Source organism: Rana temporaria, chromosome 6 (assembly GCF_905171775.1).
Source record: "Rana temporaria chromosome 6, aRanTem1.1, whole genome shotgun sequence".
Lineage (NCBI taxonomy): Eukaryota > Metazoa > Chordata > Amphibia > Anura > Ranidae > Rana > Rana temporaria.
The window spans coordinates 5571755-5598624 of NC_053494.1; the positions used below are offsets into that span (position 1 = coordinate 5571755).

At 45.2% G+C, this 26870-nt stretch overlaps 2 protein-coding genes across 4 annotated transcripts in view; one reads left to right on the top strand and one right to left on the bottom strand.

Moving 5' to 3' along the window:
- The first annotated feature begins 947 nt into the window (after positions 1–947).
- Positions 948–18630, top strand: LOC120942946. Its single transcript, XM_040355926.1, has 10 exons — positions 948–1105; positions 4224–4253; positions 6220–6363; positions 9486–9739; positions 9817–9939; positions 11490–11667; positions 14985–15137; positions 16918–17745; positions 17850–17981; positions 18281–18630. Exons 1-10 carry the CDS (start codon positions 1042–1044, stop codon positions 18322–18324), a joined length of 1950 nt encoding a protein of 649 aa, XP_040211860.1. The 5' UTR covers positions 948–1041; the 3' UTR covers positions 18325–18630.
- A 3632-nt stretch (positions 18631–22262) lies between these two features.
- Positions 22263–26870, bottom strand: part of LOC120942947 — a 28543-nt gene continuing 23935 nt past the window's right edge. For 2 of the 3 annotated variants that reach the window (XM_040355927.1, XM_040355930.1), the window contains 2 exons: positions 24433–24471; positions 22263–22606 (listed from right to left, as the gene is read on the bottom strand). In XM_040355927.1, coding sequence (XP_040211861.1) covers positions 22530–22606; positions 24433–24471 — 116 coding nt within the window. In that variant the 3' untranslated portion in view covers positions 22263–22529. Of the gene's footprint in view, positions 22607–24339; positions 24472–26870 lie in introns of all 3 variants that reach the window. The other variant, XM_040355929.1, reaches the window with a different exon arrangement.

Here is a 26870-nt window from a genome sequence, read left to right on the forward strand (position 1 = left end):
CTGATCCGCCGTCGTATCTGTGAGACCCGACGGTCGGATCTGTGAGATCCCACGGTCGGAGCTATGCGACTGATTCATAAGAATCAGTTACGCATAGATCTCCCTTGGATCCGACTGGTGTAAGTGACTTACACCAGTCGAATCTTAGGCTGTAATCTCCCGCCGGCCGCTAGGTGTCGTCGCGATTTTTTACCCGTCGCATATGCAAATGAGGAAAACCGCCGATTCACGTCCGTACGCCCGCCCGTCGCTCGTTTTCTACGTCGTTTGCGTTCGGGTTTTTCAGGCGGATAGCTACCCCTGCTTCTATGAGGGGTAGCCAATGTTAAGTATGGCCGACGTTCCCGCGCCGATTTAAAAATTTTCTACGTCGTTTGCGTACCGCGATCGGGAATACCGATGGCCGCAAACGACGTACCCGCCGCAAACAATGACGTCGTAGCGACGTCATTTGGAGCATGCGCACTGGGCTTTTTCGCCCCGGCGCATGCGCAGTTAAATCGGCGCGGGAACGCGCCTGATTTAAATTGTACACTCCCCCTAGCCGCGGAATTTGCATTCCGCCGGGGGGAGTTAGGATCCGACGGTGCAGTTTGCGAGGTTAGTGCTTTATGAATCATGCACTTGCCTCGCTAAATTGCACCGGCGGATCGTAAACCAGGTAGATCTAGCGGATCTAAAGGTCCCCAGATCTATATGAATCTGCCCCATTGTATTTAAGCAGATTAGGTTGTTATTCTTTGTATATCAAAGATGTGATAAAAAAATAAAAAATAAACTGGATTGGCAAGGATACGCATAAGCCCTTCTTGTTTGAGGCAATATCATTGACCTTTCTAATGGGATTATAGATACAAATATTATGAGAAAATACATTTCAAAGTTGCTGTGGCGTGTGCCAAAGGGAGCGTTGTGTGTTTCTAATTTGTAGCGAAACTTTATAAAAAGAAGGGAGAAAAGCTGACCTGTATCATCTGTGAAGAGCGGGCGTTGGGTCAGTTTATGGAAGCGAGGAATCAATACAGAAAGTAGAATTCCATAATGAGAGGCGGAATGTCCCTCTCCTTCCTCCTGGTCCTCCTGTGTTCTTCTAATGGATGGACACGTAAGTATTCCTCTTGACAATCTCTCTGTATATACCTGAATTGTGTGAGTTCGGGGAAGGAATGGGGGTTGGTATACTCTTTGGAGGACCATTAGCTACTCACCTTCTATAACAGGGGTGCCCAACCTTTTGAAGAGTGAGGACCACTTAAGTGACTTGGTAACTGGTAGTGGGCCACAATGAACGGAGTGGGCAGATGGCAGGTCCGTGTCCACTCTGCATATGCAGAGCCAACACGGACACATCCCACTCTACTCTATGGAGCCCACTCTAGTCTTTTTTTTTTATTAGCGGATCGTATTGGAGATAGGCCGATGTAAAGGGACATCTGTCACACCTTAGAGGTGAATGGAGGGTTTGATTGGGTCAGGCTGACCATGTGAAAGGGGCCTAAGGCTGCTTTTACACTGATGCACTGAGGTTTACCTGCACCACAGTGCACTTTTGTCTTTCCTGCTGGTTAGCTGCACTTTGCCATAGACTTCTATTATATTGTGCAGGTGTGGTGCAGAATATATATATATATATATATATATAGCTGTGATTTTAATAATAAACTTGCCTTTAACCACTTAAGACCCGGAACAAAATGCAGCTAAAGGACCAGGCCCCTTTTTGCAAATCGGCACTGCGTCGCTCTAAATGACAATTGCGCGGTCGTGCGACGTGGCTCCCAAATAAAATTGGCGTCCTTTTTTTTCCCACAAATAGTGCTTTTTTTTGGGTGGTATTTGATCACCTCTGCGTTTTTTATTTTTTGCGCTATAAACAAAAATAGAGCGACAATTTTGAAAAAAATTCAATGTTTTTTACTTTTTGCTATAATAAATATCCCCCAAAAAAATATATATATAAAAAAAAAAATCCTCCGTTTAGGCCGATACGATAGTTTTATTGCATTTTTATTAATACTTTTTTTTTTTACTACTAATGGCGGCGATCAGCGATTTTTTTCGTGACTGCGACATTATGGCGGACACTTCGGACAATTTTGACACATTTTTGGGACCATTGTCATTTTCACAGCAAAAAATGCATTTAAAATGCATTGTTTACTGTGGAAATGACAGTTGCAGTTTGGGAGTTAACCACAGGGAGCACTGAAGGGGTTATGTGTGACCTAATATGTGTTTACAACTGTAGGGGGGTGTGGCTGTAGGTGTGATGTCATCGATTGTGTCTCCCCTATAAAAGGGAACACACGATCGATGACGGAGCCACAGTGAAGCACGGGGAAGCTGTGTTTACATACGGCTCTCCCCGTTCTTCAGCTCCGGGGACTCCAGCGGCGATCGGGTCCCCAGGTCGGACCTTCGGACCAGGTCGCGGGCGCGCGCCCGTGATCCCACGGCTGGGCTTAAAGGGCAACGTACATATACGTTGATGTGCCCAGCCGTGCCATTCTGCCGACGTATATCGTCGTGCAGCGGTCCTTAAGTGGTTAATGAAATTGTTATGAAAACTTGTATTATTTTTATAGAAAAAAATTGTACAAGTTTCTATGGGCGGTGCCTTAAATTGCTTGTAAACCCACTTTGACAACTTGGAACCTACAGGTAAGCCTAGATTAAGACTTACCTGTAGGTGCAAGAAATATCTCCTAAACCTACACAGCTAAAGCGGAGGTTCACCCTAAAAAACATCTGTATACCATTACATCCAGCATACTTCCGACAGCTACAGTATGCTGGTATTTTTTTTTTTTTCGCTGTACATACCGTTTTATAGTTCTTTTTCTTTTCTTCCTCCCGCGGGGAATAGGCGTTCCTATGAAGAGGCGTAGATGATTGACGTGCAGATAAGGCGCGTCACGTGTTCCGAAAACAGCCGGACTGGGACTCGGCTCTATACGGCGCTATACGGCACCTGCGCACAGACTAGGAGCCGTGAAGAGCTGACTGCGCCGGCGCCGTATATAGCGGAGTTCCAGTTCGGCTATTTTCGGGAAACGCGTGACGCGCCTTATCCGCACGTCAATCATCTACGCCTCTTCATAGGAACGCCTATTCCCCGCGGTAGTAAGAAAAGAAAAAGAACTATAAAACGGTATGTACAGCGGAAAAAAAAATACCAGCATACTGTAGATGTCGGAAGTATGCTGCATGTAATGGTATATAGATGTTTTAGGGTGAACCTCCGCTTTAAAGGGTTAGTAAAGGAATTATTTTTTTCTTTTAAAATAACAAACATGTTATGCTTACCTCCACTGGGGTCCCCCGGCGGCTGTCTCTGGTCCTCCCCGCAAGTACTGACCACAGTCATGCGAGAGAGCTTGCATGGTGGTGAGTAATTGCGGGCGCGCTCCCGTGATACAGCAAGTGGCCATAGCCGCTCACTGTATCACTCGGCCCCGCCCCTCGGCGCGCCGCGTCACTGGATGTGATTGACAGCAGCGCCAGCCAATGGCTGCGTTGCTCTTAATCAATCCGCTCTAGCCAATCAGAGGCCAGGCTGAGCAGCGAAGAGGATCTCGGGACCGCGCGCGGGACTTTCGAGGGGTCAGGTAAGTATAACGGGGGCTCGGGGGGGGGGGGGGGGGGTCAGCATCCGATGTTTTTTCACCTTAATGCATAGATTGCATTAAGGTGAAAACATTTTTTACATTACAACTCCTTTAAGGAGATATATGCAGAAAACACTGCACCGATGTCTATGGTGCATGTGCGTCATAAACAACGGCGCAGGCGCACTGAGTGTCCCGGCATTCAGAATGGGATAATGCCGGTTACGTGCGGGAGTGACGTCATCGCCGCTCCTGCCAATCACAGCGCCGGAGCGGCGATACCAGGAAAAAGCTCAGAGGGGAAATGGTGGCAGCGGCGGAGGGGAACGAGGAGCACTTTGGAGGCTTTGATTTCAGGTAAGTGGCACATAATGAGCTAGTATGCTATGCATACTAGCTCATTATGCCTTTCTCTTGCAGGTGTTTTTTTTTTTCTGGATTGATTTAAGAGGGTTTACTTCCTCTTTAAAAATCTATGATTCATACTTTTACCAATATACTGTAGAGTATATGTACTCAGTATGATGTATTGTGCTTTTCTAGGGAGGGGGTTACCTTTATGCAGACAGAATAGTTTAGATTGTTGCCCCCTAATACGTTTGCTTTTCTTTTCAGGTACTGAAGGCTACCATTGTAAGCAGAGAGGTAAGTCACCACGTGAGGAATCTCTGATATAAGTACTCTGTCTGACAAAGAGGTCTACATATTGATTTGATTGGCCTCCATAAATCCAATAGAGCTATAGACCAGTGGTTCTCAACTTTTTTTGTGCTGTGACCCATTGATAAAATTTCCCAAGTTGTGGGAACCCCTAACAGTAAAATAATTTTTATTATTGAGAAATGTAGTGGGGACTTTTAATGGCAACTATAATCACAGGTAGTGTTACTCACTTTGTCTCCAGTCTCACTGTGTCTCTGACTTTGTGGTGTCTCGTAGCAGTGACACCCATGCCAAAATTAGGAGATAGGGTCACCTCCTGCCCCTCCCACTTCACATTCCTCACCAGTCAACTGACCTCTAGTCTCTGTATCCAAGCCATGCCGTGAACTGAATGGGCAGCTGCGAAGAGGCCGAGTGGGAGGCTGCAGGCTCCAGGAACAGCCCAGCTGGGCGGCCACAGGCTCCAGGAACAGCTGGGCGGCCACAGGCTCCAGGAACAGCGCAGCTGGACGGCCACAGCCTCCAGGAACAGCGCAGCTGGGTGGCCACAGGCTCTAGGAACAGCGCAGATGGGCGGCCACAGGCTCCAGGAACAGCGCAGCTGGGCGGCCACGGGCTCCAGGAACAGTGCAGCTGGGCGGCTGCGAAAAAGGTTGGGAGAGCAGCACAGGCTTCAGGAACAGCCCAAGATTTGGTGACCCCTGGCAAATCGTCATTCGACCCCCGAGGGGGTCCCGACCCCCAGGTTGAGAACCACTGCTATAGACTGTCTAGGGTAGAAATGACCCATCTTAGGTCTTCAGAAGACATGTGGTCTCAGGAGATCCTATCACTGGGGTTGATTTTCCAAAGGAGGAGACATTACAACGTTTTGGATAATATAGCTTAGTGTGATGCTGTTACATAGTTTCATAGTAGGTGAGGTTGAAAAAAGTCTATCAAGTACAACCTATGTGTGTGATTTTATATCAGTATTACATTGTATATCCCTGTATATTGTGGTCATTCAGGTGCTTATCTATTAGTTTTTTGAAACTATTGATGCTCCCCGCTGAGACCACCGCCTATGGAAGGGAATTCCACATCCTAACTGCTCTTAACATAAAGAACCCTCTACGTAGTTTAAGGTTAAACTGCTTTTCTTCTAATTTTAGTGAATGACCACATGTCTTATTAAATTAAACCCTTTTGTGGGGTCACCAGAACTGTATTTGTAAATTGAAATCATATCTCCTCTCAAGCGTCTCTTCTCCAGAGAGAAACAGTTCAGTGCTCACAACTAGAGTTGAGCGAACCCGAACTGTAAAGTTCGGGTTCGGTACGGACTTTGGGTTTTTCCCGACCCCGGACCCGAACCCGAATAATTGAAAAAAGTTTGGGTCCGGGATCGGAGTTCGGGAAAAAAAAAATGCGCGGAGGTCCCCGCAAATTCAATATCCAGACCCTTTAGGTCTGATATGGATATTCAGGGGAACCCCGCCGTCAATTTAAAAAAAAAATTATGTGCGGTTCCCCCTAAATATCCATAACCAGACCCGTTATCCGAGCACGTTGACCTGGCGGGCCGCAGAAAAGAGGGGGGGACAGAGTGCGGCCCCCCCCTCTCCTGAACCGCACCAGGCCACATGCCCTCAACATTGGAAGGGTGCTTTGTGGTGCCCCCCAAAGCACCTTGTCCCCATGTTGATGGGGACAAGGGTCTCATCCCCACAACCCTTGCCCGGTGGTTGTGGGGGTATGCGGGCGGGAGGCTTATCAGAATCTGGAAGACCCCTTTAACAAAGGGGATCCCCAGATCCTGACCCCCCCCCCTGTGTGAAATGGTAATGGGGTACACTGTACCCCTACCATTTCACGAAGGAAGTGTAAAGTCTTGTAAAAGAAAAAACACACACACACAGTAGAATATCAGTAGAACATTATTTTATCTGAACAATTTGTGTTATAGAGGGGACCTCCCTTACGATATTGATGGATGAAACTCCGGCCTATCACAGTCTTTCATACAGTTTGGAGAAAGTTCTGAATTCTGTATCAGCCAGATTTCCCTGCGTTACACGACAATATACCACAATAACTCTGGACCGCACAGGTAAATACAAAATCGGCACACTATAACGGTTATCATATTTTACATTGTAATTTATAGATAGTCATATGGAAACTATCTCTAACAATTGCCCCTAGCTTTGTATAATCTGCTTCCTGAAGTTTTTTTTTTATGTTGTTGAACGCCACATTTTACTGCTCTACTTTGCTACTACTCTGCTTTAACCCTCTTTTTTTCTAATCTTAAATTGTGTCAGTTTGTCCTCTTCAGGGACCATATGCCTCATACACACGCACAACCGTTTTTCACCGTCGGGAAAACTGCCATGACAGCTTTTGGCCAGAAAAACCGCCCGTGTGTATGCTCCACCGCAGTTTCCCAGACAGGAAAACTGCCGGGAAACCCGGCGAGAAAAATTAGAACATGTCCTCTATTTTCCCTCCGGGATTCCCGGCGTTTTTTAAGCCGACGGTTTACCTATGGGGAAAGCCTGCGGTGGAGCATACACACGGCCGAGTTTCCCGACCAAAGCTCTCATGGCAATTTTCCTGCCGGGAAACCCAGTCATGTGTAGGGGGAAAAAGCTACAGAGCAGGTTCTTGGTTTTCCCCTCGGTTTTCCCGGTGGACTTTTACCGCCGGGAAAAATGATTGTGTGTACAAGGCATTAGAGTAAACAGTTTACTTCAATTACTGAAATCACCTATGATAGTTTTGTACATTGTAATCATCACCCCTCTTATGTGCCTCTTCTCCAGAATTAATAATGTATATAAAATATAGTGTGCTGGTGCAAGGAACCATTGACGACACAGGGAATCCCCACCCCTTTTAAGCAAAGGGGCAGGTATAGCAGTGACATCACTGCCCAAATATTTGTCACTGGTTCCTAATGAAGCCATTGATGCTTGCACCCATGGCATTCATGGAAACCATTGATGTTACAGGGAATCCCCACCTCTTTTAAGCAAAGGGGCAAGGATAGCAGTTACATCACTGCTCCAATTTGGCCACTGACCATATGTCACTACTATCCCCACCCCTTCTCTAGTATAGCTGATGATGGGGCACTGTCATTTGGCTATGAGCACCATGGGGATAAGTCGTGCATTTTTTTTTTTAGTGAGTCAGTGAGTGGTGGGCATTGTGATTGATGATGGATTTTATGTTAGGAAAATAATCTATACTCATGGGGGATGTATCTGGGGCACCCTAATATTAAAGGGGATTCCATATTCCATAAGCCTCTACCCACAGACCTCCACAACTAGGCATCTCCCCGTGTTGAGGGCACATGGCCTGATATGATGCAGGTACATGCTTATCCCCTCCCCTTACCTGGACATCTAAGCTGAATACTTAGATTAAAGGTGTGGTATAGCTTTTTAGGGGGACTTCACACTTCTTTGCATGTATTCCCCCTTTAAAATCCCTTTAAAATCCATACCAAACCCAAAGGGTCTAGTATGGATTTCCTGGGGAACTCTTACATTACAGAAAATCACCATCCCTTTCAAGTAAAGGGACGAGGATAGCAGTGACACCACTTATCCAATAAGGTCACTGGAAATATTTTTGGGCAATAGCATTGACATATGGCCAAATTTGGTCAATGATGTCACCACTATCCTTGCCCCCTCTCTAATATAGCTGATGACAGCCCAGGGCAGTGTAATTTTGCTATCTGTACCATTGGGATCAAGAGACTAGCACAGATGTTCATCAAGAGAACCCAACTATGTCCACCCTTTCCTTCCAGCTCTTCCATTCATAGAAGCTGTACTACAGCTTCTATAAATGAAGCACAACCTGTGAATGGAGCAAGCAGGCTTTTAGACATTAGTCTTCATCAAGCCTTAACAAAGGATCAATAGTGGATCCTGTCATGGTTTTACTAACTTCAACTGCTCAAGCCCTGAAGAAGGGGAAAGCTTTTTAAAACCGGAATTAATTGGATGCATGTGATGCTCTTAACCTTTAAATGTTCAAAAAGGTCCTTTAAGTAGGGTGAACTTTTGTACCAGGTGCTCCTCCATTCACATGCAAGAATTTCCTGACTGAGTGAAATTTGACAATCATGGAGGGGGGATTTAGACTGCAACCAGACAGGATGGGGCTCTTTATGTGCAGTATTTTTACTACATCGCTAAGCTGAGGACATCAAGACTTGTAAAGGTGTTTTTTATCGCTTAAGGTTTTTTTGATGCTGTTGTTAGCGGTTTGCTTTAGGCTTCATGCACACAGGGTGACATCAGGGCGGTGAAAATTCACAGCCATTGCCAAGCACTCCTTTACACTGGGTAGTCAGAGCTGCAGGATCATGTGACCGCACAGGAGCAGACTAAAAATAAATACCGTATTTATCGGCGTATAACGCACGCCGGCGTATAACGTGCACCCCACATTTTTTAAATAAACAGCTTTGAAGCAATGTTTGCCAGTAATTTTGACAGAGGTACAGACTACAGGGCTATTAGGAGCCTCCTCTGCCATCCTCACACACACACCCCTCCCTCCCCCTTTCTATTCGAGGAGAGAATTAAAACAGATTTGGAGACGTTGCAAGAGAGCAGTGTCAATGCTGCAATACACGCCGGCTGATTTATACAATTCATTTGGGCCAGTGGAAAGGATTGGCCGTCCACCTAATAAAACTTAGTGTACAGAGTACACTTACCTCTCACAGATACCTCAGAGGGGAACGAGCGCCCGCCGGAAATCACTGAGCCGTCATCTCCTCTCCACTTGGCTGTCACGTCACACACGCACAGTCCCGCCTCCGCCATCGGCATTGGACCATCTCCTGTGATAGACAGAACACTGGTCCAATGCTGGTGGCGGAGGCGGGACTGTGCGTGTGTGACGTGACAGCCGAGTGAGAGCCGAGAGTAGATGATGGCTCGGTGATTTCCGGCGGGCGCTCATCCCCCTCCTTCCCCTCCGAGGTATGCTATCGGCGCATAACGCGCACCCACAATTTTCCCCTGATTTTATGGGGAAAAAAGTGTGCGGTATACGACAATAAATACAGTAAGTACACATATCTGTTTATACAAGTGATAAAGGATAGGTGTGGGTAAACACTTTTAAGAGTAGCTAGTATTAGTCTTTACCACCAATTTTATCATTAAGTTTCTACTTTTCAATTGAATATATTTTTTTCAGAAACAAATGAAACTATCACCAATGACAAGAGTGATTTCTTACAATGTATAACAAGAAAGTCTTGGGATTATGCCTATTACTATAAGCATATGTCGATCTGCAATCAGTCCCTCCTCTATGGGCTGAAGAGAGCTCTGGAGATTTCCCCATCTGAGTCCCTCATTTTGGTTTATACCTTTGGCTGCATGGCAGATTACAATGACACTCGGCTCCTGTCTGAAGTTTACACATTGCTGGAGGAGAAGAAGTCCCAAGTAAGAACCTTCCATGTAAAATCGTACATCGTCTACGTATCTCTGATCCCTAGGTAAACATTGTTTTTTCTCTACAGGTTTATTTTTTGCGGTACTCTTGGTATTGTAAGATGGAAGCTTCCCAGAAAGATGTGTTTAATGAAATTGCATCTCTTAGTTATGGAGGTTTTATCGATATGAGAATGACTGATAATTATGAGGTAAGAACGCAAAATGTTCTCTGATTGGATGAGGGGAAGAGTCAGGGCAGTGATGTCATGCATGAAAATAATTCTCTCAAAAGGTAAGTGTGCTGAGCCCTCAACCTCCTGTGTTTACTAAATAGCAGGGTAGCCTCTCAGAACTGGACCTGGAAGCTAGTGGAGATAACTGTAGTAGTGGTGTAGTAGCCGTGTCATCTACAGTATAGGGATAAGCCCGATGTTCGAGTCGAACCTAACATTGGGTGTTCGCCCGTTCACTGAATTTAGAACATTATTGGGGGGGTTGTGGGAAATTTGAGTGCCCGCAGAACACCCCATAATGAATGGCGGGACCATCAATTCACTGAGAGATCATTGAAATTAAAATTGTATAGCCGGATTCAGAAAGACTTACGACGGCGTATTAGTAGATATGCCGTCGTAAGTCTGAATCCGTGTCGTCGTATCTTTAAGTGTATTCTCAAAATGAGATATGCTTCTCAGTTGCTAAGATACAATCGGCATAAGTCTCCTACGCCGTCGTATCTTAGCTGCCTATTTACGCTGGCCGCTAGGGGCGTGTACGTTTATTTACGCCTAGAATATGTAAATGAGCAAGATATGCCTATACACGAACGTACGTACGCCCGTCGCAGTAAGCTACGCCATTTACGTAAGGCGTTTTTCAGTCGTAAAGATAAACCACCAAAAAGATGGCGCAGCCAATGTTAAGTATGGACGTCTGAACAGCCTTCGAATTTCACGTCGTTTACGTCGTTTGCGTAAGTCGTACGTGAATGGGGCTGGGCGTAGGTTGCGTTCAACGATTGAGTCGTCTCCAGTAAGCGACACCCCTTATGCTGCCGATAAAAGTGATCTTGTGGCGAATCCGCTGCGGAGACCACTTTTATCTGAAAGAGGACCGCCCGCCGTTGAAGAAAATACTGGGGTTATGGCAGCTTTCTGGTGCTATAACCCCAGTATTCTACATCAAAGTATCGATGTATAATGATGGTCGGTTTGTGGCAAGTAGCTAATTGCAAAAAAAGCTCCAAGTAAAAATGTTTTTTTTTTTATGAATATTTGTAAAAATATACAATGTGGCCCTTGTACTGAGAAGTTTGGAGATCCCTAATATATATATATAGATAAACGGTTGCTTCAAAGACTAAGGCTACATTCACACCTTAGCACGGCATTTTGTACCGCGATTTGCTGCGACAAATTGCGGCGTTTTTTACCGCGGTTTCCGCTGGAGGGGTGATTTACACATTGTCGGCTATGCCGAACGCCAAAGCCGCCTGAAAAAAAGGGTCAGGGACTTGTTTTGAGCTTCAGGCGTACGGCGTTCGGCGTGGAGATGTGAACCATCTCCATAGAGAACAATGTTAAATCCCCCCTCCAGCATATTTCAGGCTGCAATAGCGTCGGGCTTCAGGCGTTAAAACGCCTAGGTGTGAATGGAGCCTTATAGCAGAGGGTATGTGTTCATTAGCACATTCGTCCTTTTATAATTTTATGTGTTTGATTCAAATGAATATATCTTATTTTTTACTTTTTTTGGGCAGCTATGGCGATCATTTGAATTACTTTTGTCTAAGCCTCTAAATTCAACTCTGCACCTCCTAAACATCTGCTTAAAGGTCACTGAGGAATATACCAAAGTGTTTAGTGTCCCAACTTCCTTATCATATTTACTGATCACAAGAAATCAACGAGTCATTTTAAAATTTACTGATCCAAATGGTAAGTTCATGGTTGTAGAATTACAGTAAGAATGTCTTAATGTTTACACTGCCTTATTTCCATCAACCACAAGAACATAAACCCAATGCCTTCCATTTCTATAAAAAAAAAAACGTCTTTGCTGCCACCTGTCATGGGAAGTGTCTTGTGAGTCAGTGGATTTCGTGCACTACATTATTTCGTTTTAAATTTCAAATTCTCTAAAATCTAGTAGAGAGGTTTTCTTTTCTTCTTGGTTCACCAGAAACCTGAGATGTGAGCACATTAAAGGGGTTTCAAAGCTTTGTGCTTTTTCACCTTAATGCATTCTATGCATTAAGGTTAGGGTTGTCCCGATACCACTTTTTTAGGACTGAGTACAAGTACCGATACTTTTTTTCAAGTAGTCGCCGATACCGAATACCGATACTTTTTTTAAATGTGTCCCCATATGCAGCCATGTCCCTCTAGCCATGTCCCTCACATATGCAGCCATGTCCCTCACATATGCAGCCATGTCCCTCTAGCCATGTCCCTCACATATGCAGCCATGTCCCTCACATATGCAGCCATGTCCCTCTAGCCATGTCCCCCCCATATGCAGCCATGTCCCCCACATATGCAGCCATGTCCCTCTAGCCATGTCCCTCACATATGCAGCCATGTCCCTCTAGCCATGTCCCTCACATATGCAGCAATGTCCCTCTAGCCATGTCCCTCACATATGCAGCCATGTCCCTCTAGCCATGTCCCTCACATATGCAGCAATGTCCCTCTAGCCATGTCCCTCACATATGCAGCCATGTCCCTCACATATGCAGCAATGTCCCTCTAGCCATGTCCCTCACATATGCAGCAATGTCCCTCTAGCCATGTCCCTCACATATGCAGCAATGTCCCTCTAGCCATGTCCCTCACATATGCAGCCATGTCCCTCACATATGCAGCAATGTCCCTCTAGCCATGTCCCTCACATATGCAGCAATGTCCCTCTAGCCATGTCCCTCACATATGCAGCAATGTCCCTCACATATGCAGCAATGTCCCTCTAGCCATGTCCCTCGATGCGGCGGCGCGATGCGGCGGCAGCGGCAGGGGGGGGGGAAGTATTCTATTTAGGTATCGGGGGTATTTGCGCGAGTACGAGTACTCCCGCAAATACTCGGTATCGGTCCCGATACCGATACTGGTATCGGTATCTGGACAACCCTAATTAAGGTGAAAAAACACCTTGCACTCTCGGGCTCCCCCCCCCCCCCCCCGCCACCCGTTTTTCTTACCTTAGCCACAAAACTCAGTGGACGCGATGCTTTCCCCCAGCTTGAGGCAGCTCTTCATTGGAGATTGATACCAGCACAGCCATTGGCTCCCGCTGCTGTCAATCAAACAAATGACATGTTACTGGTTTTGTGCACCTGCAGATACAGCAGCTTTAGTATTCACTCGTACCTATTGACCATTTGGTACCTTATTAATAATCATTATCATTATTATTAATAGTTATTTTTCACTTGGTTCACTTCCCACTACTCGCAGTAGCGCAATAGACCACTCACCCACAAACCAATGACATGGCGTGCTGGGGTGGCGGGGACAAGTGATACACTTGGCGGCTATAGCTGCCACTGTATCACACGGGAGCGTGCCCGCAAGCTAACCCCCTTGGAAGAGAGCTTCCCAGAACGGGGATTAGCTCTTGCGGGGAGGTGCCGAGACAGCCACTGAGGGACCCCAGAAGACCAGGATCCGGACCACTCTGTGCAAAACGAAACTGCACAGTGGAGGTAAGTATAACATGTTTGTTATTTAAACAAAAAAAATAACCCTTACAACCCCTTTAATGAATTAGCGACCCTGGTTCCAGTTCATTCTAAGGGCCTTTGTTGACAGGCTTTGGGCTTGTGTTGATGGCTTCACTTTTTACTTCAATTTAAGATATGTTGGAGATTATAGAGTACATTGAAAGGTGAATTTGACTTGCACTTGACATTCTTCAGATCTGCATTTGTCCTGCACCATAGACTTATATGGGTTTGAAATTGTGCAAATTCAGCTGAACTCGCACAATTTCAAACCAGCATTTCGGTCTGACTTCAGGGGCAATTTAACAGACATATTTGCGGGTTCATCTATTGAAATGGACCGTAAAGTCCCCAAAAGTAGTGCCGAAAGGCTTTTGGGAATCGGTGCGGCGCCACAGAGTGGGCGTCGCACCGATTTCGGATGGTGCCATTGCCGGCAATAGGTTCCGATTTGGCACGCGGAACCCAGCTTACCCTAGAGAGGTCGGGAAACACTCCTTGTCCAGCTCCCACGGTCCTTCCTATGTGTAAGTCACCCTGTGTCTATTAGGGGCACAGGGCAACCTGAGAACCTCAGTTGGTCTGTCCTAACCAGACTCACCTTACAACCACAATGGACTCAGCATTTCCTTTTACTTCAGGGTTCTATATGTGTGGTTTGTGTTGAAAGAATGAAGGGGCTCTTTCACTTGGGACAGTAATATTTCTGAACAATCTCCCTCAAGAAATATATGAAGATAAATAATTCCACCTTTCAGACTTCTAGAATATTGTATGAGCTTGGTCTCATAGACTGTTGCAGACTTTTTACCAGATCGTTTGAGGTGGGGTCAGGGTTGCTCTGTGTTTATTGTTAAATGGCTGTATCCCATTGTTCTATTGTTTCTGTCTGCCTTGGGAGCAGTGTAAGTGTATGTGGATTAGCTGCTAGAGGGGAAGTGAGATTTCTCCTGCAGCCCTTCCTAAAGGTTGTCTGTGTGTCTCTTGTTACCGAATGTAGTTTACCCCACCCTGTGACATTATGTAAAGAAGGGGGATTGTCCCAGAGGGTATATCTCTTTGTACCTGTGTTTGAACACACAGGCTTAAGGCTTTTACCACCCTACACTGATATCTCGACAAGTGACTTGGTGGGCTAAGGGATCTTTCATTATGCTGGTACCGGGCAAGGGAAGCTTTTACGGTAGACATACTTCTCTTGAGTAGTTGTCCGTCACATTAATCATTGCTACTATATCTTATAATTAGTATTAATGGGATTAGCAAGGCATCTAACCAGCTTGGTGTTACAATGGAGGGAACATTTTGAGATTGGTGTAAAAATTGCAGAAATTGTAGAATTGTTGGGATCAGACTTTTACATTCCTGACAATTATTATCTCAAATCTAGAATATCGTATGTGGGATTCTTCAACCAGAACAATTTCTGCTGCCCTTCCCTTTGGAATGTGTTATGTTATTGGAATATTAAATGTATTTTATTTGCCTTTTTTTAACATACTTTTTTTCCTTTTTATTTTCCTTTTTTTAAATTAGGAAGCACGTTTGCAATTGACAATACCTATTATTACAACTACTATAATTATTATGTTCAAAGTTCCAATTTGATAAAAACTCCGGCTGAGGGGTCCTGGATTCTGAATGCTCGGGGGAATTCATCACTTTCTCTTCAAATATTGGGATTTACTGGTAAATTACATCACCTCAGTGTATATGAATAATTCTTAACCACACATTTGGATAATGTATATTTTATTTATTTCAGGTACATAGCGCTGTCAATTTACGTAGCGCTCTACATATACAGTGGAACCTCGGATTACGAGCATGATCCATTCCAGGAGAAGGCTTGTAACCCAAAGCACTCGCATATCAAAGCGAGTTTCCCCATAGAAGTCAATGGAAACAAAGATAATTTTAACCACATTGACTTCTATTGTATGCAGTACCGCATGTGGCCAGAGGTGGCAGGGTGCAGGAAACGGCTCGGGGAGGCTCGGGGAGGCTCGGAAACAGTAGGAAATCGCTCTGAGAGGTTTGGAAACACTTGAAAACCCGCCACCTCTGGCCAAATGCGGTACTGAACACATTCCATGTGAAAGAACCCTTAGAAATACCAGTGCTTCTGCCACTTGCCAGGCCCAAACTTTGATTACAATTTTAGCAGTGCATTTGGAATAAAGGGTTAATTCTTATGGATGGGATGTAGTAGACAGCCCATCCATTTGCCCTGCTAAGAGAGCTGGAACAAAGTAAATAAAATAAGGGGGTCGGAGACTTTATAACTTATTTTGCCTCAACGGTTTCTCATATAAGTCCCCCTCCTGCCCCAAGACCCCAGTAATTCAGGCTGCTATGGCTATAGTCATCTCTGCCTTTTAGAAATCTGAGGGTCGCATATAGCCTACCTCATTGGGCCCCCATACCTTTCCCCCACTTGGTGTGACTGTAGTGTCAGTGCAGAGCAGTCCATCAAAAAGTGCAATGATCAGTACAAAGTAACAGTGCGGTCAGTGAGCAGTATTTAGGGGCAAGGTGGTCAGTGAACTGTACAAAGTGGTAGGGTGGTCAATGAGCAGTATGTAGTGGCAGGATGGTCAGTGAACAGTAGAAAGTGGCTGGGGGGGTCAGTGAGCAGTATGTAGTGACAGGCCTTTAAATGAGCAGTACAAATTTGCAGGGCGGTCATTGAGCAGTACAAAGTTACAATGTGGTCAGTAAAAAGTCCAAAATGACAGAGTGATCAATGAGCATTATGTAGTGGCAAGGTGGTCAGTACACAGTACAACGTTGCTGGGTGATCAATGAGCAGTACAAAGTGACAGGGTGGTCAGTGAGCAGTACAAATTGGCAGGGTAGTCATTAAGCAGTATGTAGTGGCAGGGTTGTCAGTGAACAGTGCAAAGTGGCAGGGCAATCAGTGAGCAGTATGTAGTAGCAGAGCAGTCATTTAGCAGTATGTAGTGACAGGGCTTTCAATGAGCGTTACAAATTTGCAGGGCGGTCATTGAGCAGTACAAAGTTACAAGGTGGTCAGTGAGCAGTATGTAGTGGCAGGGTGGTCAGTGAACTGTACACAGTGGAAGGGTGGTCATTGAGCAGTACAAAGTTGCTGGGCCCCAGAGAGCCTCCCCCACTTACATCAGGGTCCCCAGAGAGCCCCCTTACATCAGGGTCCCCAAAGAGCCCCCGCTTACATCAGGGTCCCCAGAGAGCCCCCCTTACATTAGGGTCCCCAGAGAGCCGCTCCTCTCTGCTGCCCGTGGCTGTACAGTGAGAGCCGAACAGTGGTGCTCTTGTGGCCTGGCTGCAGAGAGGCTATCTCTGAAATACTCGGGGCTATGGGCCCCAGATTCGGGGCTATAGCCACAAAAGCCACCCCCAGCGACGCTACTGACTCCAGATTATGTTTCTGTTATATAGATAATAACCCACCACCCCCTCAAGAGAAAATGTTTTATTTTTTTAGGGAATTATTTGGATTCTGACTGCCACCCGAATGCCACGTGTTCGGAGTTTGGAGGATACGGGGAGTGCACATGTAAAAAGGGATTTTCTGGAGATGGGACAACTTGTAACGATATAGATGAATGTCAGGACGATTACACCAACAATTGTGATTATTATAGTGGCGGTTCCTGTGTAAACACAATCGGATCTTACACCTGTAATTGTTCTAGAGGATATAAATATATATCAGAATTTGGCTGTGTAGACATTGATGAGTGTGCGGACAGCTCTCTTAACGACTGTGACCCAATAGCCATATGTAGAAACCATTATTATGGATCTTACACCTGTACTTGTCCCGATGGATATTACGGAGATGGAAGACACTGCGAGGTCAATGAATGCCAACAAGGAACACTGTGTGACTCTAATGAAGACTGCATGAAGTACATTGGATCATATTCCTGTGTTGACCCTTGCTCCAACCACACCGTACTTGATGACTCCTGGCGCAGCACTTCTAATAAAGCTAATTCTAGTAACTATCAGTATGACTGGTATCATTGTGACTATGACCTGTCCGGCTGGTATCGGTTTAAAAGAGAATATGACCAGCAAATCCCTGAGCACTGCATACCAGTAGACAGCTGTGGGGCTGATTTCCCCATCTGGATGAACGGCTCCCACCCTACAGTCAGTGACGGCATTGTGAATCGGACAGCTTGTTCCAGCTGGTATGTCGGATGCTGCACAATACCTAATAATATTTCTGTGAAAAAGTGTCCAGAAGGATTTTATGTGTATAAGCTACAAAGTACACCAACCTGCTACTCTGTCTATTGTACAGGTAAGTACTGACAACAAAAAAAGTCATTCACAATGTTGTCTTCATTAATAAAATATTATAGATTCATAAATGGTTAAACCTTCTATGTGTCCCTTCTCTTCCAGAATCCAATCATAGCTGCTCAGGATTGGACTGCGCTCCCGGTGAGGAATGTGGAATCGTGGACGGAGTTCATGGCTGTTACTGTAGAGATTCATCAAATACTACCGATGGGATGCAACTGGGAAATGTAGAAGGTAGTTTCTTCATGACGTTTTCCATTTTAAGGGGACCCTGCGCTCTCCTACGTGAATCTGGGCCTATGTTACTACACCACAACCACGGAGGCTCTGCATTTGGGCCTGCTGGAATTTATCAAATCTTTTTGCAGAAGTGTGTGAACAATTATTACAAATTACAAAGCAGGTCTGCAGTTGCACCCAGCATTCAGAGCGGCAGCGACCATAATAATAATAATAATAATAATAAAAGTAAATCACCTGAAATGATTTGCAAAAAAAAATGAATTTCCATTTATATTTGCTCTCTGTTTCAGGGAAGTTGAAGAAGTGTCCCAGAGAAGAAAAAGAAGAAAAATAAAATACTTCTTGGAGAGCAAAGTTCTACTTCTGTTCCTATATGCATGCGTTGTTTTTCCTTCCATCCAATGGGTTATATAAGGGCCAGTTTGATTGTTGTCACTGTTTTACAGTACAGGCACATTTATTTCTTTGAACGCTGCTTAATAACCAAATAATTTTGCAAATTTTTGCACATCCTTTTGTTAATTCACCGTCAGCGCTTACCATTTCATCTGCTTTGCAAATTTGTATTTCTGTGTGACGGAAAAAAATTCTTGTCTAAACATTGTCTGATGATGTGAACATCTCCTTACTCTTCAATCTAGTTCATCATTTTTGTTTGTTGATTTATTTTGTGTTGGTATAGGGCAGGGGTGTCCAACCAGTGGCCCGGGGGCCACTTATATTGCGGGTTACCTGCACTGAGCCATAGATTTCTGTTATTACCTGAGAGTTTGGTGAGCTTTCTGAAAGTGCACCAAACCTGCAGAATATAATATAATAGCCAGATTCAGAGAGACTTAGGCTAGCGTATCAGTAGATACGCCAGCCTAAGTCTGAATGTGCGCCAGCGCTAATTTAAGCGTATTCTGGTAATCAGATACGCTTAAATTAGGCTCAGATACGAGCGGCATAAGTGTCTTACACCCTCGTATCCTAAAGTGTAATTTTTAGGCTGACCGCTAGGTGGCGCTTCCATTGTGGTCGGCGTAGAATATGTAAATCAGTAGATACGCCTATTCACGAACGTACGCCCGGCCGACGCAGTACAGATACGCCGTTTACGTAACACATTAGCGGCCTAAAGTTATTCCATCAAATAGATGGAATAGTAATGTTAAGTATGGCCGCCGTTCCTGCGTCGAAATTCGAAAATTTTACGTCGTTTGCGTAAGTCGTCCGTGAATAGGGATTTACATCGTTTACATCCACGTCGAAATCAATAGGCCCGTGCGGCAGACTTAGCCGCAATGCACACTGGGAAATGTAGGCGCACGGCGCATGCGCAGTTCCAAAAAAACTGCAATCACGTCGGGTCAAGCCTAATTAAAGCGGGAGTTCACCCATTTATTAATTTTTTTTTTCTCCCCTTAGATTCCTGCTCGTTCGGTCTAGGGGAATCGGCTATTTGTATTAAAATATGAGCCGTACTTACCCGTTTTCGAGATGCATCTTCTTCCGTCGCTTCCGGGTATGGGTCTTCGGGAGCGGGCGTTCCTTCTTGATTGACAGTGTTCCGAGAGGCTTCCGACGGTCGCATCCATCGCGTCACTCGTAGCCGAAAGAAGCCGAACGTCGGTGCGGCGCTATACTGCGCCTGCGCACCGACGTTCGGCTTCTTTCGGAAAATCGTGACGCGATGGATGCGACCGTCGGAAGCCTCTCGGAAGACTGTCAATCAAGAAGGAACGCCCATTCCCGCAGCCCATACCCGGAAGCGACGGAGAGGATGCATCTCGAAAACGGGTAAGTACTGCACATATTTTAAAACAAATAGCCGATTCCCCTAGAGAAAACGAGCAGGAATCTAAGGGGAAAAAGTGCCCTCTTAGGGTGAACCCCCGCTTTAACATAAAACACGCCCCTCAGCCTATTTTGAATTAAGCGCCCTTACGCCCGTCCGCTTTAGGCTACGCCGCCATAACTTAGCAGGCAAGTACATTGTGAATCATGTACTTGCCTCGCGAACTTACGGCGGCGTAGCCTAAATGCCATAAGCTACGCCGCCGCAAGTATGCGCTCGCCATCCTGAATCTAGCTATAAGTCTATTGCAAAGTGCAGGAAAGCCAAAAGTACACTGTGTTGCACCCATAGTGCGGGTAAACTGCAGCACATCAGTGTGAAAGCAGCCTTGGGCCCCTGTCACACGGTCAGTTCGACAGTCTGACGAATTGGACCCTCCTTTCACCTCTAAGGCCTCGTACACACGATAGGTTAACCAGAGGACAACGTCCTGAAGGACCGTTTTCATCGGTCAAAACCGATCGTGTGTGAGCCCCATAGGTTATTTAACCTTCGGTTAAAAAAATAGGAACTTGCTTTAAAATGTAACCGATGGACGCCTAACCGATAGGTCAAAACCGATGATCGTTAGTATGCAAAAGCATCGGTTAAAAACCCACGCATGCTCAGAATCAAGTCGACGCATGCTTGGAAGCATTGAACTTCATTTTTTTTCTGCAAGTCGTTGTGTTTTACGTCACCGCGTTCTGACACGATCGGTTATTTAACCGATGGTGTGTAGGCGCGAAGGACCATCAGTCTGCTTCATCGGTTAACCTAAGACAACGGTCCTTTAGACCGTTGTCCCCTGGCTATCCTATCGTGTGTACAAGGCCATAGTAGTGGCAGACATAAACCGACTTGTGTCCTACCTCCAATCCGATCCCCATAAAAAAAAAAGAGTATAGTGGGCTCTGTCCATGTCCGCTCTGCATATGCAAAGCAGACACGGACATGCCATCCACCCGCTCTGCTCATTGTGGCCCCCGATTGGTTACCAAGTCGCTTAAGTGGCCCTCACTCTTTAAAATGTTGGGCACCCCTCGTATAGGGGATGGATGTTTTGTTATTGATAAAAAATACAATAAATCATTTTTGGACCCTTCAAAATCAGCCATTCTTTGCTGCCATTTATATTTAGGAAAAAGCATGTATTGTATATATGGGGGGAGATCAAAGGTAAATGAGTGAGGGCACAGCGAGGCTGCAGATAGGCACAGTGAGGCTGCAGATGGGCACAGTGAGGCTGCAGATGGACGCAATGGGCACAGTGAGGCTGCAGATGGACGCAATGGGCACAGTGAGGCTGCAGATGGGCACAGTGAGGCTGCAGATGGACGCAATGGGCACAGTGAGGCTGCAGATGGGCACAGTGAGGCTGCAGATGGACGCAATGGGCACAATGAGGCTGCAAATGGGCAAAGTGAGGCTGAGAACTGGCACAGTGAGGCTGAAAATGGCCATTGTTGACCAGCTTTTCCACTTACAGTAGCTGTTGCATTTCCCACCCTAAGCCTTTACTCGAGTCAATACGTTTTCCCAGATTTGTGTGGTAAACTTAGGAGCCTCGGCTTATATTCGGGTCGGCTTATACTCGAGTATATACGGACAATGAAACAATGAATGTTGAATATATGAACATAAATCGCACTGTCAGAGCGATAAGTACAAAATCATGCAATAACAAAATATATGAACTGTAAGGCCTCGTACACACGACCAGACATGTCCGATGAAAACGGTCCGCGGACCGTTTTCATCGGACATGTCTGCTGGGATCATTTGGTCTGATGTGTGTACACACCATCAGACCAAATTCCCCGCGGACAGAATACGCTGTGACGTGGCGGCGACGATGACGCGGCGACGTGCGCACACCAGGAAGTTCAATGCTTCCACGCATGCGTCGAATCACTTTGACGCATGCGTGGGATTTCGGGCCAGCGGACATGTCTGATGAGTCGTACTGACCATCGGACATGTCCGACGGACAGGCTTCCAGCGGACAAGTTTCTTAGCATTCTAAGAAACTTTTGTCCGCTGGAAACCTGTCCACTAGGCCGGAAAACTGTCCGGTAGGCCCTACACGCGGTCGGATATGTCCGCGGAAACTGGTTCCGACGGACCAGTTTCAGCGGACATGTTTGGTCGTGTGTACAAGGCCTAACTGAATTTCCATAGAAGCAGATGAAAAAAAAAAAGGCATCCTCCATGTTCTCTGTTACACATACAGCAAGTGAAGGGAAGATTATTTGAACCTAATATAGGGAATCAAAGAAGATCCTGCTCCACCCCCAGAGTTCTACAAACTGCTTACCAGATGACCACTGAACTACGGGTGGTCAAACAGGGCATGGGGGAATAAGGTCTCCCTCAAACCATATATGTCTCTCTCCGCTCACACTGCTCCAGCAGAACCCAGAGATAAAAACAAAAACAACTCTTCCATAATGCAGTATGTAAAAAACAATTTAATTATAAAACGAATGAATGCACTTACAAGAATCCAGATAAAATCAGCATGTTATAGAATCCAAGCGATTAAAAGTTATAGCGTCTTCCCTCCAGGCCCCCAATCAGAGATGAATCATGTGATGATGTCACAGTTGTAGGCTCCACCCTACCTACGTGTTTCGTCACAAAGGATGCCGCCTGGGGATAGGCTGGAGTTCGGGTTACACTACTCTCTAAATGTTCCATGAATATACACATATATAATGCTACAAAATGGCAGAAGTGTAAAGCGGCAGCAAAACAAAAGCAAGCATGAAAAGTTTTCTTGTAGGTTCAGCAGTGCCTGGAAGACAGAAACAAATATAAATTATGGTTTTACAATACGTAGGAAGAACCCGTCAACATGAGATGACAGTCACCCTATTCAGGTTAGTATGTAGAGAAATTTAAAGTTTCAAGTGCAAAAGATCACCTTATCATTTACACTGCAGACCACTGTAGAGCAGTAATGTCAAGTATGAGCTATAGGGGGGCTTCAAATCTGGCCTCTGACATCGCCAAAGGGCCAGAAATAACGCTCAATATACGAAATGCTTGAGAGAACGGTCAGAAACTGCAGACCTAATAAAGGGGATCAGAGAGTGTGGGCAGGATACATTTTTGGCTGGAGATATGCCTCAGAAGGCAATATGAACTTGGGAAACATGAGTCTGGTAAAGATCAATGCTATTAACCTAAACATTGTTCCCACTACAGACTACTGAGGTCCGAGGGCCACACATCATATACCAAAGGGATGCATGCCTGGGGAGCAGGTTGAACATCATGACTGTAGAGGCTCCTTAGCCTCTTGCCATCCATGCCATGTGTATGTAGCATCAAAGAGGATGGACTTTAAAGTGGTTGTAAACTCTTTACAACCACTTTTACCTACAGGTAATCCTAGGTTAAGGCTTACCCGTAGGTGCTCGAAAAATCTCCTAAACCTCCACAGGTTAAGGAAATATTTGCAAAAGATGTTACTGAAGGTATTGTGATTGTGCATTTATACAGTACAAATCAGCATTGTACAACACAACTTAGGATCTGCTTCCTTCTAGTAAAAACGAAAGATCTATATAGAGGAATCAGGACCTCTTTCCTCCTGCTGGTGACCCCTCTAGTGATACAAAGATCTATATAGAGGAATCAGGACCTCCTTCCTCCTGCTGGTGATCCCTCTAGTGATATAAAGATCTATATAGAGGAATCAGGACATCCTTCCTCCTGCTGGTGATCCCTCTAGTAATATAAAGATCTATATAGAGGAATCAGGACCTCCTTCCTCCTGCTGGTGACCCCTCTAGTGATATAAAGATCTATATAGAGGAGTGAGGACCTCCTTCCTCCTGCTGGTGATTCCTCTAGTGATATAAAGATCTATATAGAGGAATCAGGACCTCCTTCCTCCTGCTGGTGACCCCTCTAGTGATATAAAGATCTATATAGAGGAATCAGGACCTCCTTCCTCCTGCTGGTGATTCCTCTAGTGATATAAAGATCTATATAGAGGAATCAGGACCTCCTTCCTCCTGCTGGTGATTCCTCTAGTGATATAAAGATCTATATGGAGGAATCAGGACCTCCTTCCTCCTGCTGGTGATCCCTCTAGTGATATAAAGATCTATATAGAGGAATCAGGACCTCCTTCCTCCTGCTGGTGATTCCTCTAGTGATATAAAGATCTATATAGAGGGATCAGGACCTCCTTCCTCCTGCTGGTGATCCCTCTAGTGATATAAAGATCTATATAGAGGGATCAGGACCTCCTTCCTTCTGCTGGTGATTCCTCTAGTGATATAAAGATCTATATAGAGGAATCAGGATTCTTTCAATGTCCCTGTTAGGAAGATTAACCCTCTCTAATCAGGCAGGAACAGAGGATTCCCCCCAATATTGAGGGATTTCTTCTCACTTGGAAATCTCTCCAATGGGACACAAATTACAAATAAAACCTGATGGGGTTACATCCCTGCCTTACTTCATTCATTAAAAAAAAATCTAAAAATGTATTGAAATATTCTTTTAATAATTTACCTGCTAAATTTCTCAGTTGGATCCCTTCAGGTACATATTATTAATTTTTTAAATGACATCCCTGAACTCCATCCACAATTTTACATTCCTTACCCGGAGCGCAGTCCACCGCTGAGCAGCTATTATAAGATTCTGAAATAGAATGTAATATATGAGAGTTTATTATATTGAGTTTAAACACTAAACTCTGATTTAAAAATATATTTATTATATTCAAGTATGTATTTATTTATTTTTTGTTTTTTATTTTAAACTTTTTAATAGTTTTAGGAAAAATAAAAATTGAAAAATTAAAAATTACAAAAGGCACAAATATTGGTCATGTGGTTGGAAACTAATTTCCGACCTACCCCAAATGAGAGCTGTCTGTAGGCGGAGCTTAGTTTCCAATAGACACGTGCACACTGAAATATTTTGTCTCTGAATTTATTTTTCATCCGAAAAATACATTTATTTAGTTACTCTTCGAATCTGTCATTGAAGGCTTATGGTGTCTGTCGGATGTTCTAAGAAGATTCGTCGAAGCAGCTAAACTGTACAACGCCGCGATCGTACATTTCTTTCTTTCTTTTATATTTTGGACTTACAGTGCACTCTTATTTATTCACATGTATTTTACAATCCTGTGACTGCTGTTTCCACTGGACACAGCGGATCAACGATTAAAGTACAGAGCAGCTGTGTTCCACCCTGTTACCATGTGATCACTGTGACCAATCACAACAATCACATGTCCATTAGTAAACATGATTGTCTAATGCCTTGTATACATGATCAGATTTTCAGACGGAATTCCGTTCAAGCTGTCTTGCATACACACTGTCACACCAAATTCCGACCGTCAAGAACGCAGTGACGTACAACACTACGATGAGCTGAGAAAAATGTTCTCTTTCTAAATTCCGAAGGAAAAAGTCTAATGGGACACACACACGGTCAGAATATCGGATGAAAAAATTCCGTCTGACTTTTTCCATCGGAAATTCCGATTGTGTGTACAAGGCATTACATCCAGCTATTGAGAACTATGTGATTGGTTACAGTGATCACATGATACAGGGCCAATCACCGCCAAGTAAGAGACAAACACAGCAATCACAGTAGTTCTCAATGGCTGCATAAAGGCAGCATAGAACTGTCAGAAATTATTGCTTATACAGCCATTAGGGCTGTATAAAAGTTTCATTTGGGTACAGTATTTGTCATTCAAAGTGTGAGGCCTTGTACACACGACCGGATTATCCGATGAAAACGGTCCGCCGGACCGTTTCCATCGGACATGTCCGCTGCCGGATTTTGGTCTGATGGCTGTACACACCATCAGACCAAAATCCCCGCGGAAAACAAACGCAGTGACGTGTCGCGACGTGGCCGCGCCGTCGCCGCGATGATGACGCGGCGAAGTGTGCGGCCCTGGAAGTTCAATGCTTCCACGCATGCGTCGAATCAGTACGACGCATGCGAGGGATGGCGGTTGGTCGGATGTGTCCGGTGAGTCTGTACAGACGAACGAACACGTCCGACGGACAGGTTTCCAGCGGACAGATTTCTTAGCAGGCTAAGAAATTTTTGTCCGCTGGAAACTGTCCGATCCGCCGGACAATTGTCCGGTAGGGCCTACACACGACCGGATCTGTCCGCTGAAACTGGTCCGTCGGACCAGTTCCAGCGGATAGATCCGGTCGTGTGTACGGGGCCTTAGAGTTCTGAAAGCTTAACATTGGCAGGGGCAGGAAAGGGTTGAAGTGTCCGGATATTGAGGTGGCTAATTAATGAATTTAAAGCGGGGGTTCCGTGGGTTTAGCTATTTTTTTTAAATCTCCAAAGCCTGGTAACAGAGCTAGCTAGGTACTACTCACCTGCTAGGCGCTGTTACGTCCGTCCGCTCCGTTTTCGTTTGAAAGAAGAATTTAGAAAAAATCCACCAGGGCTTTTCCATCTTGCTTGTGGGCATTTTGAATCCCACAAGCAAGCACTTCCTGGATTTCTTGACGGAATGCCCCCATCATGCACCGCAGGATCCCGCGCATGCACTGTTTTGACGGTGAGCAGCGTGAGCCTCGCCTTCAACACTTCCTGATTACAGTCAGTACCATGACAACGGGTGACGTCATTTAGAATACACGCCCCGTCACTCCCAGGAGACCTTGCGCACAGATCACATTACGCCGAAAGTAGTCGGGGAAAAGGAGCGACATGCCCACTCCCCGCAGGGAAGAAGACCCGGAAGTCAACAAGAATACAGGTAAGGGTACACATATAACAAAAAATGACAATGCTACACTGATTTATGAAGGCTGGAGATAGGTTAGCTATACAGTTCACTTTGAGGGTGAACCTCTGCTTTAATTAATTATTTAGAAATGCCTCAAGCAGGAACAAAATGTACTGTGGCCACTAGATGGCGCTGAGCATGTACTGTATATCAATCACACATAATAGAGGAAGTACGGCAATTTTCGTCCTGATTGTACGAATGTTTGTCATCCACACAACAATTTTTTTTTTAATACATAGACCTCTTAGTGTCA